Source organism: Verticillium nonalfalfae (assembly GCF_003724135.2).
Source record: "Verticillium nonalfalfae strain VnAa140/NRRL 66861 chromosome Unknown scaffold_2, whole genome shotgun sequence".
NCBI lineage: Eukaryota > Fungi > Ascomycota > Sordariomycetes > Glomerellales > Plectosphaerellaceae > Verticillium > Verticillium nonalfalfae.
In genome coordinates, this window is record NW_021167227.1 from 474399 (window position 1) to 488454 (window position 14056).

Consider the following 14056-nt stretch of genomic DNA (forward strand, 5'->3'; position numbering starts at 1 on the left):
GAGAAGAGCCAGAGGTCGAGGTCAAGCCGCTATCGACTTCCTCAAGACATGAAAATACGCCGTCGTATTGATGCTCCAAGGCCTGGAGCAGCAAAATGCATAGTCTGGGCGTCTATGGTGATGATATCGATGGCCTCGTCGACTCAGATGACGGATACAAGGTCGGGGACGGTGCTGAGAACTCCATCGATACACAAGTGGCCGCGACCATCTCGTCCACCTCGGAGAAATCATGGTCGATCGGTACCGCATCGTGTTGCTGCCCGACAGTCTGTTGACATCGCAGGAGGGACGGCCACCCTTTGGTCACGCCCGTTCGAGCCTGAGCTTGGGCTAACGCAGCAGCAGGCAGGGCTTCCACCCAGCGCCGGTTCACGATGATTCATGCGCCAAAGGTGGAGGGTGAGTTGGACCATGTCATGCGATAGAAGCGACGGATGTATTCGCTCGAGTGGCACAGAGGGGTTGAAACAGAGGGCCACATGGCCAACTGGTGAAGGACGGCCAACGTAGGCAAGATCTCACGAGGCCTCAGTCTTCGAGTGTAACCGTTTGGGAGGTGGTGGGGCAGGTAGGTCAGGTACAGTAAGATACTTACGAATTACCTATGAGTGGTATGCATCTACCAGCCTTATGTCTGGAAGTGGCACAGGATCCCCATCGGACCCCTGCGTGTCGTGCTGTGGTTGTCAGGGTAGCCGTGGTGGCCAGGTTGCCAAGATGTACTCAAAGGTACCCTGCCAGGTACCTGGGTAAGGAAGCCAGCCAACCCCCAACCCGCTCAGCCGCTGCCAGAGCGCGCCAAATGACTTGGCCTGCCCAGATGGCGTAGGTAGAGCTGGGTACCTATCCTTCTGCTTAGCCCAAAGCCTTCTGCTTAGCCCAAAGCCTTCTGCTTAGCCCAAAGTCATGAGGCTGGCTGGTCAAGCAACACCGCTCTGAACCGGGCGAGCTTGGGTATACATTCTGTTGACTGTGCCACCCGCGTACAGGAGGTACCATCACTACCTGGTCTTGCCTACTTAGGTACCGCGGTCGAACTGGTCAGCCTGCTCACAGCAGCGGGAACCGGCACGCGCTCTCGCTCACCTCATCCTCACCTTCATTTCACCCCACCTTGCGATCGTGCGTCGCGACGACCTGACCGACCTGAACTGGGACCTCTGTCATCTGGCCCGTCAATGCTCGTACCTGCTTGTACAGCTTCTGCATCGACCCATGGCCCTGTGGCAGTTCATCACCCACTCTTCATGTGTGCCCGCCTTGACCCGACCCCAGTTCTCAATCCATTGAGATTGCTCTCCTCTCTTCGGCAGACTGCTTCACTTGCTGTGGAAGGCGCATCTACAAGCCACCCCTCCAAGGCAGCAGCCGCGCCATTCGACACCACCCTACAAAGGCATTGGAGACCGCAAACATCGCGAGCATAGCCTCGATCGTGTCTATATCAATACATAACCGCAGTTGCCCCTCATCCAACTGGCCCCGGCCCACGCCCTTTGTTCAACGCCCTCTCACACAGGAAAGCGGCCGCGTGTTTGTCATATGCTCAAGCGGAGACTGATGGGCATCTTCTGCTCCAACCCCAACAAAGAAGACAACCTTCCGCTGGGCGACTGTGGAAATGAAAACCATAACAGGCGGAATCCCTCCAGGCTCGTCAAGAAGCCTAGCACCAGCTCCCACCAGTATTACACACGCGCCTCTATGTCCATCGACGGCCGCGACATGGAAGCCGACTCCGTCATGGTCGACGCGCAGGAGGCCGTCATCAACAAGCGCCTCTACAACGCCGAGCACAAGGGCTCTGCGTTCCAGACAAAGACCGTCCTCGACAGGCGCACGCGCCATGGCCGGAGGAGTACGAGTTTTGCCGATGTTGACGACTACGAGGCGCAGAGAACACAGTTGCAGACGCGCGAAAAGGCCTTGGCTTATGACTTTCGCCTCGAATCGCAGGCGAAAGAAGGAGGGAAGGAAATGACCGTCAACAGAATCATCCAGGTGCTCAAGGTCAAGGATCGCGAGCTCTTTGAACAGAAGCCGCCGCGACACGGCTACGGGGACCAGGAGCATGCCCGATTTCCGGGCGATCACTTCTTGTCCAATGTCGACATCATCAACCAGACGCACCTGCTCAAGGTTGCGCAGTGGATGCCCAAGGGTGCCCACCTGCACATTCACTTCAACTCGTGCTTGCTCCCCGGCGTTCTCCTGAGCATTGCAAAGACGATGGACCGCATGTTCATCAGGAGCAGTGTGCCCCTCGTGAGGGCAAATGACCCCCATGCGTTCGAGCGATGTGAGATCCAATTCTCGATTCGGGGACAAGATATGAACACCCCCGGCGATATCTTTTCCTCCGACTACGAACCAACGCAGGAGATGCATTTCACGGAATTCCTCAACATCTTTCCCAAGCACGCTGGTTTCGACCCCATGCCTTGGCTGGAAGAGAAGCTCATGTTTACCGACGAAGAGGCTCACGGCAAGTGTCAGACCGTCCTCGGAGCCTGGAGTAAATTCAACGGTCGCACACGCATGATGAAGGGGCTCTTCAACTACGAGACGGCTTATCGGAAGTATACCCGCCTCTTGCTGGAAGATTTCGTCCGGGACAATATCCAGTACGCCGAGATCCGACCGAACTTTATGACGACGAACCAAGTATGGCTCGACGATGGCTCGAAGCAGGTCGAGAACCAGGAGATCGTCAAGATGATCATTGACGAGTACGAAAAGTTTCAAAGGAAGAACAAGGGCTACTTTGGCGGCATGAAGATTATCTACTGCACCCCGCGCTCGTTCACGAATGACCAGGTCCGGAAGGCCCTCGGGGAGTGCCTCGAGTTCAAGGGCCGGTGGCCCGAGTGGATAGCGGGCTTCGACCTCGTAGGCGAAGAGGGCCAGGGCCGGCCCCTCCGCGAATTCGTCCCCGAGTTTCTCGAATTCCGCACCCGCTGTGACGCGGCTGGACACACGATCCCCTTCCTCTTCCACTGCGGTGAGACGCTCGAGATGGGCAACGACACGGACGGCAACCTGCTCGACGCGCTGCTCCTCAACTCGCGTCGCATAGGCCACGGCTTTGCGCTGGCGCGCCACCCCTACGTCATGGAGCAGATGAAGCTCCGTGGCGTCTGCCTCGAGGTGTGCCCCATCTCCAACGAGGTATTGGGCCTGACGCCGCGGATGAACGGCCACTCGATTTATAACCTACTGGCCAACGACGTGCATTGCACCATCAGCTCGGACAACGGGACGCTCTTCAGGTAAGCATCAGCACCGCGTCGCGCTCGCCAATGCTAATGCTGCGTTGCAGATCAACCCTCTCTCACGACTTTTATCAGTTCATGGTCGGCAGGCAAGACACGAGCCTCTTCGGCTGGAAGCAGCTCATCCAGTGGAGCATCAAGCATGCGTGCATGGAGGACAAGCAGAGAAACAAGGTGACAGCCGTGTGGGAAGGTCTGTGGGAGACATTCTTGGACAAGGTGATTGACCAGTACTCTGATCTGATCGGAGACGACCTGTAACGGTCATGTGTTCCCTCTGACACGGCAGATGGGCGTTGCACGTTGGTACCTGGAGTTGGAGGCTGGTTTTGACAACAAGACGAGGAGAGTAGCGCCTTTGATGATGATGGCTTTATGGCTAGATCACAGGGCCTGTGGCCGGGCGACTGCGCCCCAACGGGCTTTTTTTTATTGATTTAGAATTATTGAAATATGACATGATGTTCTGCTTTACGTTTTGGGGAGCAACTGTTCTGATGGCACGTTGCTGGGTTTGGTGACAAGTTCACGATGCGTAGAGTGTGACAGGGATAGACGCATCATTGGGAGGCACGTATTTGGCAAACCAGTATTTCCAGGTCTCAGCTTCGTCGCGTGACCAGCTACGGGGCCTCTAGCTACCAAATCTGCCATGCAGAAAGGGGACAGACATCGGTGCCTAGCTTTTTCTCATACGTCTCATGCACTCATAACCTTTCGTTCCAAGGCCTGGCCACACTTGATCCACGCCTCAACGACTGCCATCCAACCCCTCCACCTCCCCCCCAAAGCCCGAGCATCCCATGCATCCCATCTCCCCCCTCCCTCCTGTGCTGCCATAAAACTCCAACCCGAAAGCGCAAAGCAAGGGAAAAAGAAAAGAAAGAAATCGAAAACGAACAGGGGCGAGATCAACCACCCATCTGGTAGCGGTAGTAGTAGGTCTTTTGGTTGTTGTTCTTGACACCGTATTTGTAGTCGTTGCGTTTCTCGCGCAGCTCGCCAGACTTGCGACCGCGCTCCTCCGAGTCGCGGATGGCGCGCTTCTTCTCGCCCGAGAGGCCGACCATGCCGGCGGCATCGCGGCGCGCGAGAGCGCGGCCATTGCGGGTGGGGGCGAGCCTGCGGTCGCTGTTGCCCTCCGTCTCCGTGTCGTCGCTCGAGGCGGCCTCCTCGAGAGCGAGGCGCTCAGCGCGCTCTTCGGGGGTGGGGTAGTTTGTGAGGTTCTGCTTGTAGTAGCGGGCCATGGAGCGGTGGCCGACCGACTTGCCGTTGGGGAGGTGCATCTCGTAGTCGTCGTAAAAGACGGCGTGGTTGTGCTTGTGCGCGTGCGAGTGCCAGCCATCGGCTTGACGGTGGGCGCGGGACGTAGCATTCGAATGGTGCGGGTGCTTGTCGAGACGCTCGTACTGGTGATCGTGACGCTCGGCAGGCATGGCGGTAAGGTCTTCAGAGTCGAGGGACGAAGCAGAGCTGTCCGTCTCCCATCCGTCACCCTCGCCAACCTCCTTGCCATCCTCGTCCTTGTGCTTGGCCTCACGTCTCGCTCCGAGCTTGGCGCCGCCCTTATGGACTTCCTCCTCCTCATCCTCATCAGACTCCTCGTCGTCAGAGTACGTGCTCCTGAAGTCATAAAAGTCACCAATATCGAGCTGGGTCTCTTCGGTGTCAAAGGGCACCTTGCAGTGGCCCTTGTCACGCATGTGAGTTTGGACAGCGAACGCGGTGTTCTTGGTCTTGAAGCAGTACAGGCACTGATGGCCCTCGTGAACACGCTCTAGCAGGTGCTGCAGCAAACCCTCGAGGTCGACAAGATACTGCTTCTCGGGAATGAACATGTTGTGGAAACGCTCCATATGGTGGGCGTTGAGAGGGACGGTGGGCGAGTCGTAGTTGCAGAAGATGCAGGACTTGAGGGTCCAGCTGATCTCCGACTTGGGAACGGGTGTGGAAGACTCGGTCTCACCCTCACCGGCCTCGTCGGAGACAGGGTGGTCTTCACTGCGGTGTCCCTGAGCGGACGGCTGGGGGTTGGAGGGACGCTTGACGGGCGAGGGGCGGTTCTCGTCCTGCTTGTGGTCCAGCTTGGCGTTCCTCAGGCCCTCGACAACCTGTGTGAACTCCTCCTCAGCATCGGAATCAACAGACTCCTTGTCGGCGGCGATGGGGTCTCCCAGCGAAAAGGTGGAGCTCATGACGGAGCTGGCATCGTCGGCTCTGCTGCCACGACGGCCGAGAGCGGCCAGACGCAGCTTGTGCTTGGAGCTGGTTAGATGGTTCTGGTAGGCGTTCTCGCTCGAGTAGTTCTTCTGGCAGGCTTCGCAAGAGCGCTCAAACAGAGCCTTCTCGGCTTCGGCAGTCTGGACGGCGCGAGCCTGAAGAACCTTTTCGTTGAAAGTCTCGGAAGTGATGGGAGGCAGGGAGGCGACACGGCGCTTGAGGTTGTAGCGGCTGGAAGGCGGGCGCTTTGGTCAGCACTCTGCTGGGGCAGGCAACAGCGAACGACGGGTGCAATGTGGACAACTTACTGCCAGTCGCTCTTCATGTGGCCTCGCTGCAGGTCGATATTCCTGTAGGCAATGGTGCATGTGTTGCAGGTGAAAGGGTGAGAGGCCGACTCTCCCGCTGGGGGAGAGGACGCCAGAGTCGCCACATCGTCAGCGGCCACCATCGTGATAGCGTTCTTTGATGCGAGGTTTGTTGTGGTGGATGGTGTTGGAGAGAAGTGCTTTCGGGACGAGACAAGTCTAGTGGTATCGAGGCGGTTCAGCCGAAAGTCGAGTGCCGGAAAGGAACACGGGCGATCGCAAAGATGGTTCTTCTTTCTCGTGCCTGTGAGGTGGGAGCGGTCGCAAATATAGAGGGGAAGTTGCGATTTAAAGGGCTTGCGGGCAGAGTTTTAGTGGGCTGGCGGGGTCGATAGTCCTTATCGCGTCAAGGATGGAGGGGTTTTTGGCAATAGCCTTGGGCGACATGGCAAAGGATGGCAATTGTGCACGGATCAGGTAAGAGAATACGTCACTTTTAGGTGGCCACTTGCACCTCGGACTCAGTGATGACTTGTTGACTGCCTGTTGGTTGTTTTCCCCCATCCCTCCTGGCGACAGTCGACCCTTCTCGAGCCCGGGTCTCTCCCAGCCAAGACGCACCGTTCCAACCATGATGCCTTTGATTTATCCGAGTGGCCCCAAGGTGACTGGGCTTTCGAGACCTTAGTAGCCAGTGCTGGTAATTCTCAAGTGATTTGGGGGAATTTATTTGTGACCTCTTTGACTCATTCCAGGCTGGGCTTCAGGGTCTGTGGGGTCCTTCTCGCCCTTCCAGCCTGAAGAGGCCCGCCTCGGGGTACAGCCTGTGTCACGCCTTACATCACTTGTCTTCATTCATGATACATTCGCAGCATCTAGTCCGTGGCGGAATGTCACAAATCATGCAGTCTACCACAGGACGTACCTTGCTTCATAGATGGCTAGGCCGTGCAGGTAAATAGGACCAGATGATGAAAACAGTAAATGCAAGGCCGGCCATGCCGAAGCTTGGTCAGCAGCATCTAGTGCCACTGCCACGCCACTGCCCAGAGCCTCACAAGCTAAAACCCCAGTCAAAGTGGGGTCTCATTGGCCCATGCACTAAACGCCAGGCGCGGCAGCGGCCATTGTAAGGGAACGCACTCGACCTGGCAGACAGCGCACGACCCTCCACCGGGGCTGATGTACGCCGCGCGCCGATACAGGGTGGCCACCCCGTCTGGTGCATCCATGGGCGCCTCTCCGCCAACTTCTGATCCTCGACTCCATCAAATGCTATCCATCCTTCGTCTTCTTTGTCCCATCTGTACTCGTACCTGACGCACGTGATACCCTTATTCTTCCCCTGACGATTTGCTTTCTGTCCCCATCGATCGCGGCAATCCAGCCGCCACCGCCGCATTCGCCCCAAGCCCTGCCTTGCGAGAGACCTAGAGGCTGAAGCTACGACATCCCGAGCGAGGACGACCTCGCCGAGAGCTCGGTGACTCCGGAGCACCCCTACTACCGGAGACACACCAGACCCCGAGACAGACATGACGCGACTCGACCTTGCATCACAAGAAGATGGCGACGACATCTTTGCCTCGTTGTGGGAGGAGGCGCCGCCCTTTGCGCGCCTGCCTGCTGATGCGCCAGCCGAGCTGAGACAGCTCGTAGCCGACATTGAGAACCCGAGGCGAGTCTACGCCGTATACCGCGCCAGCCGACGACACAACTTCCAGCTGCTGGTCGAGCGATACGTCGCCCAATTACGATATGGCTGCGACTCGGAATCCTGCGTCACCGCGACTTGCTTCACGTGCCGCCGCCGAATCGCCGGCAAGGCCCCTCTGCGACGTTACAACACAACCAGCGCAAGGACGTTGGCTGTCTGCCTCGCCAGCCAGGATAATCCGGAAAACGGCCTCTGCCCATATCTGAAGCCATCAAAGGAGCCGGCAGGAGCATTGAACTCTCTCATATTTGCTCCAAGGCAGTCTTCGCAGTCCTTCAGCGACCCCTTCGCGCCGAGGCAAAGCAACATCACTCGAAAGAACTCGGATTCGCGAAGGCCAGGTGCTGTGAGATCTCCTCCTGCTGAACGGGCTGAAAACTCGGATGGATGTCAGCTGGAGAACAACTCAAGAGGCCAAAGCCACAGGAGGAGCGCGAGCGGTCGAAGATCACGCTTCGACTCGGAGACTGGGGAGCTTCAGGAGCCTGACGTCAGAGTCATTGAGCGGCCTATCAGCAAGGATCACCGATCCTTCGCTGCCAACGTTTTTGGCACCGTCGCATTCAAGATGTTGGAGTGGCTTACCCCGAGCGGTTTGGCTGCGATGGCGCAAAAGATGGACGGCATCGACACAGACGAAAAGGCCGAGGACTCGGATGACGCCAAAGATCCAGCACCACAAACAACGCCGATATCCATGGATGAACCACCGTTGTCATCATCGAGCGACACACAAACAGAACAACCGAAGGCCAATCTCGAGCCGATTGAGCCTGAGCTGGAAGTCGCGACAGAACCTAGCATTCCCGAAAAGCCGAATCCGACAGCTCCAACACCCGCAGTGAACGTGGATAAGCCGCGGCGGAAATCGAGCGCCAGGGTGCGCGCGACCTCCAGTGCGAACCCAAAGAGGACGATTCCAATCGAACCCTCGCCTGCATTCGTGGAAGGCTCTGCGCCTGGTATCACATCACCGCGCTTGAACGGCAGTGTCATAGACAAGGTTCAACGACCTCCGAAAGCTGCGGCGGCCAAGACACGGGCTATCCCTGATATCCCTGCAACTCCTTCTTTCTTTGACAATGTCCCGCCACGACAGAATGATGTTACCTTGACTGAAGAGCCAAAATCAATGACAAGATCAGAGGTCTGCGGCGTCGAGATGGTCGCCGAAAATAAGCCTGTAAAACGAAGTAGCATAGTCCTTCCGTCCCAAACGGAGGATAAGCCCGATATTTCGCCCCTCAAGCACAACGCGGCAGACTCGGGGGAATTCGCCATACCAGAAGGCATACTGCCACAATCCTTGACAACACTCAACATCGACCTTGTAGATCTTATCAGCGACATTCTTCAAGATGACGGAACTGCCGAGTCGCATCTTTTGGAGCCAGCGACGGTAACGCGGTCAATCTTAGAGGTCGCAGATCAGGTTCAAATTCCTCGAAGATTGAAGGGAAGCTACAAGACCTACCCCAAACACTTGAAAAAGCAGTGGAAGCAATTCATTGAACAAAGTCTGTTCAATATCCTGAGTGACCCTGAGAAGCTTATCGCATCCTTCGTGAGAGATGGCGAGCTTCTCGACTCTCATTCACTCTGGTATTGCATGCTGCGACTGACCAGAGTGGCGCCCAGCCTGGTGTTCGACAGTCTGTGGATAGCTTCAGCCAGCCTCTTCGGCACATCAAGAATTCACCAGCTGTCTCGCTCTTCACGAAGGCCTGACGTACCTGGGCCTTCAGTCAACAACGCCCAAGCAGGCCAGCTGATGGCTATCTGTCTACATGCCTTGGTTGCCGCAGCGCCACTTGTCCACGACACGCGGACTCTACAAGAAATGTCCAGGATCAGGTCGAATGGCTTGACTCTTGCCGGCAGTGGTGCCATCGCGAAACAGCCCGCTTGGCTGTGCCTCCAGTACGAAGACGCCTTCTCCGACGATCTAGTCTTGCGCCTTGCTAAGCGTCTCTTCTCCGCCATCTCAGCCCGTCAATACGCAGCGGAGATGACTGGTAACAAAGAAGGCTTAGCCTCTACCCGGACCGACAAGAGTGCTCTTCAGCCTCTTCTAGCCCAGCTCGACCTACTCAGCATCAACACGACGCCAAGCCTAGAATTCACGGCGGCCGAGCGAGCTGTTCACGAGGCCAGGGCGTCTACGCTGCTCCTTGACTGGGCGAAGACGGTGATGCTGAGAGAATGGAACGGGGAGCCCGAGATTTCGTGCAACAGCTCCTTCGGGGGAGCGGTGGCTCTTATTGCAGCCATGTGTAAGTCCCATGCAAGCCCTCAGAAGTCGAACTCATACTAATCATGACTTTAGACGAAAAACGGCACTCCCTGCTTCTAGGTGACGCGCAGTTCCGTGTCGACTATTTTGCGGATCGACTAGATTCAATCAACATGCCGGTCGAGTGGCTTTCGCATAAAACGACTCAGCATAAGAAGCACATGCTGGATTTCCCATTCATCTTCAACCCATCCACCCTTGTCTCCTACTTCCGCTCCGTCAACTTCCTTCGGATGAGTCGTAGCTACGAAGAGTCCAGCTCGTTGCAAACTAGAATGAAGGCAATCGTTGCGCCTGGTGGTCTCATCACTGACCCTCACCATCGCGTGGTCCTGCAGGATCTCCTCCAAACAGCGTCTGGGAAGTTCCTCGTGCTCGACATCAGCCGCGACGGTGTGGTGCGGGATGCGTTCGATCAGCTGTGGCGTCGCGAAGCACGAGAGTTGCTGCGGCCTCTCAAAGTCCACCTCGGCGAGGAAGGTGGCGAAGAAGGTTTTGATTCGGGCGGTGTTCAGCAAGAATTCTTCAGACTCGCCATTGCTGAGTGCCTGGATCCTGATTTTGGCGCCTTCGCAGTGGACGAGCGCACGAGAATGGCATGGTTCGTGCCAGGCTCTATCGTCCCGGTGTGGAAGTTTGAACTCCTGGGGATACTCGTGTCTCTTGCGGTCTACAACGGTCTGACGCTGCCCATTACATTCCCAAAAGCCATGTATCGCAAACTACTCGGCGAGCCCGTCGACGAGCTGCATCATATTGCCGACGGATGGCCCGATCTTGCGAGCGGACTGACTACTCTGCTGGAGTGGGACGAGAAGGACGGGGCTGTTGAGGATGTGTTCGCCCGCACGTACGAGTTCTCGGTTTCCATGTTCGACCAGCCCATCTCTCGCGAGATGAACTCGGAGAACCCGAGCTGGCCGCAGCTGAAGGCTAAGTCCGAGTCGCTGGCTGCGCAGAACCCTGCGGACGCACCTCTCGTCACTGACGAGAACCGCAACGCCTACGTCAGCGACTACATTCGCTATCTCACCGATGTTTCCGTCCGCCCGCAGTTTGAGGCTTTCCTGCGCGGCTTCCGCGCCTGCCTCCATCCCAAGTCTCTCGGCCTGCTTACGCCGCCGCTCCTCCAGTCTGTTGTTGAGGGCGTCCAAGACATCGATATTGCCGAGCTGCGTCGCTACACGCGCTACGTTGGCTGGGACGCGAGCCACCGCGCTGTGCACGACTTCTGGTCGATCGTCAAACGGTATGACGACACTATGAAGAGGCGGCTGCTCGAGTTCGTCACCGCCTCTGACAGGGTGCCCGTCGGCGGGATGCGGAACCTGCAGTTCGTGGTGCAGAAGAACGGCGAGGAGGAAGGAGAGGGCGGACACTTGCCCACGGCGTACACGTGCTATGGCACCCTGTTGCTGCCAGAGTATGAGAGTAAGGACGTGCTGCGGCAGAGGCTGGCCATGGCGCTGGAGAATTCGAAGGGATTTGGATTTGCTTGATTTCGTAGCCGGTGTTCTCGGCACAAGCGTGATAGAGGTAGCTTTACGGTATTCAACAGCGCTGTTTTCGACAGATTATCTAGAGCATGCAGCGTGCGTGGGTGGCAGTTAAAGCCTTGTTTTAATTCTGGGATTTTGTGAATGTCGTATGCGTAGAGTATATTCATCGGGGAGCTGCTTAACGTCTAAAGGCAATAGGTCCGTAGAGTGCGTTAGAGTGAATCGTAGAGAGACCGGTTTTTGGGGAGTGTCCTATGTGTTCTGGTTGTAACTATGCCAGAGCGTGGAGAAGCCCGTTACTCCACGGATAGAGATGCCACGGAAAAAAATACTGCCCTGCGACCCTCAATCCCGTCCACGTCTGAGCTTTGCGAGTATCTCGTTTTCTGCGCCACTTGCGGCATTGACGAGACTAGAAGCATTATGATAGCCGTTGCCCCCTGAGCTCGGCCCCGAACACGCAGCTTTTCAGGCCGTGACAACCGTCGGCTGAAGGGAACGAACTAGGTGGGAAACATCTCACAAGAGAGAGTTCTTGTCGCCACCGATCTTGACATTACCACTGAGGCTCGGCCGAGTAACCGACAACAACGTGGGGAAATGCCGATGGCGCCCCCTCCCAAGTTGTCAGAACTTCCCAGCCCCCGATCTTTCCCAAGTCGCTCCCGCTCACGAGCTCCCAGGCACTACAGCATTCTCTGTGGCTGCTGGTCAAGGAAACCCTCCTCCCCCCCTCCTCCCCGCCTCAACTCCAGTCGTCGAACCGCCGCCCCCCGGACGCCCGGCAAGCGAGGCGAGGCTAACTCTTTTCTGTGCGAAGACCCGGGGTCTGGCAGATTACCATGCGGGGAAGGCCTAGCGACCGTTGAAGAAAAACGAGGGCGATCTCCGCGTTTTTGGGTACTCTAGCGCCAAGTCGTGATAACCCACCAATGGTCGACATGGGGGCCTCGCTCTTAGATGTGCCGGTTATGCGATCCCTCATTGACGAATGGTCTGCGGGTTATAAGAGTGCCGCGGGCCAGCGGCTGGGGAGGAGCACACGGGAGAAAAGAGAGTGAGAGAGTTGTGTGATGTGTCAGGAATCGTCTTTCTCGTGAAGATTGGGTCAGTCGAAACATGTCGCTCTCCTGGAAGACACTCGCCGTCTACGGCCTGTTGCCTGTCGTCTCGGCGGCGGGCAAGTTCAATTGGGAAGACACCAAGTCTGTGTAAGTACCGCGAACACCGAGTGCAGTTCTGAGCATACTTTTGTTGTGTTGAGGTTCACGTCCAAAGCTGACACACAAGCCAGCATCGCGTTCGGCGACTCGTACACATTTGTCCTCGGAACACATGGCCGCACGGCTTACAGCTTCATCGGGGATTACCTTCCAGGGAACTTCTCCTTCACGCCAAAGGAACTCCTCGAGAACAAGATTTGGCAGAACTACACCGGCACATCTGCCGGAGGACCAAACTGGATCGAGCACCTGACAGACTGCGCCGTCGAGGATGGTTCATATTCTCCCCTCGACTGCAAAGTCCAGCTGTGGGATTTCGCCTTTGCTGGTGCCAACACGGCCGAATCGCTGTCAGTGAACCCTCCCCGAAACGCCGTGTTTTGTGACACGCAACTGTGACCATTCTCTGAACACGCGCCTGACTGTGACCCTGCCAGCTTGCCCTTGCACCACAACTTCACGGTCCCCCTCGTGAACCAGACCCAGCAGTACCTCACCTGGGCCGACCCCGTCCTCCGCAAGAAGACGTGCCTCGACCGCTCCAAGTCGCTCGTCGCCATCTGGATCGGCATCAACGACATCAACGACCTCTACCTCCTCAACCTGACCTCGCGCCAGATGTACCACGACCACATCAAGGCCCTGCTTGAGGAGTCGGTCCAGAGCCTCTACGACCGCGGCTACCACAACTACCTCTTCGTTGGCCTGCCGCCCCTCGACCGCAACCCGGGCAACCAGAAGAAGCAGGCGCAGTTCGAGGCCGGCATCGGCGCCGGTCCGCTGCCCAACGCCACCATGATCGGCTGGTGGTACGACGAGCTGCGCACCCAGACGGCCGCCTGGGCGGCCGCCCACGCCGACGCCAAGACCATCGTCTTTGACGCCTACGACTTTCTCAACGACGTCTTCGACAACCCGGCGCCCTACGGCATCACCAACACGACCGACTTTTGCGACGCCCGCCGCCAGTGGCCGCAGATTGTCGAGGACCCGGCCCAGTTCGGCTGCGGGCCCATTCACGAGTACTTTTGGTTCGACAGTGGACACATGTGAGTTTGTTGACATGAAGTCATCTTCCCGGGGATTTCCCCCCCTCTACCTTCCTTGCTTTTGCCGTTACTGACTAGTTCTCCCGCAGCGGCACGAGGGTTCACAAAGCACTTGCGGATGGAATCAGGCAGGCGTTGATCGAGGAGTCGGATTAACATTGTGCGACCATCCTATATCCTAGATAGATGTAAATACAAGCCCTTCTGTATCTTTGTCTGTTGGCAGGATAACGGCCACTAGAAACAACATATGTACCAGTCCAAAGCAGCCGCTTGGTAACTTGACATACCATCAAAAGTACGAAGGGCGGACGGATTTCCTGTCGGACGATAGCCGTTTTGGCTCACATAGTCATCGCCAAGTAATCAGCAATCCGTATTCATGCATCTGCTCCTGAATCATATCGGCACCTGGCAGCACGGATCCCTAAACCTTTTGGTATGAGCATGTCAAGGATGACAAACCATACGT

General features: G+C 57.0%; 4 protein-coding genes across 4 annotated transcripts; 3 read left to right on the plus strand and 1 right to left on the minus strand.

The window, feature by feature from the left end:
* Window positions 1–1545: 1545 nt before the first annotated feature.
* On the plus strand, window positions 1546–3536 carry D7B24_003547 (uncharacterized protein; the record flags this gene model as incomplete). Its single annotated transcript, XM_028637734.1, has 2 exons — window positions 1546–3272; window positions 3323–3536. The coding sequence occupies 2 exons, from the start codon at window positions 1546–1548 to the stop codon at window positions 3534–3536; spliced, it is 1941 nt and encodes a 646-aa protein (XP_028499290.1).
* Window positions 3537–4186: 650 nt separating this feature from the next.
* Window positions 4187–5946, minus strand: D7B24_003548 (uncharacterized protein; the record flags this gene model as incomplete). The annotated part of the gene is made up of 2 exons (XM_028637735.1): window positions 4187–5726; window positions 5804–5946. The coding sequence occupies 2 exons, from the start codon at window positions 5944–5946 to the stop codon at window positions 4187–4189; spliced, it is 1683 nt and encodes a 560-aa protein (XP_028499291.1).
* A 1392-nt stretch (window positions 5947–7338) lies between these two features.
* D7B24_003549 (uncharacterized protein) lies at window positions 7339–11312 on the plus strand (the record flags this gene model as incomplete). The annotated part of the gene is made up of 2 exons (XM_028637736.1): window positions 7339–9793; window positions 9847–11312. 2 exons carry the CDS (start codon window positions 7339–7341, stop codon window positions 11310–11312), a joined length of 3921 nt encoding a protein of 1306 aa, XP_028499292.1.
* Window positions 11313–12431: 1119 nt separating this feature from the next.
* D7B24_003550 (uncharacterized protein) lies at window positions 12432–13740 on the plus strand (the record flags this gene model as incomplete). The annotated part of the gene is made up of 4 exons (XM_028637737.1): window positions 12432–12523; window positions 12607–12885; window positions 12973–13584; window positions 13674–13740. The coding sequence occupies 4 exons, from the start codon at window positions 12432–12434 to the stop codon at window positions 13738–13740; spliced, it is 1050 nt and encodes a 349-aa protein (XP_028499293.1).
* Between the last annotated feature and the right edge of the window lie 316 nt (window positions 13741–14056).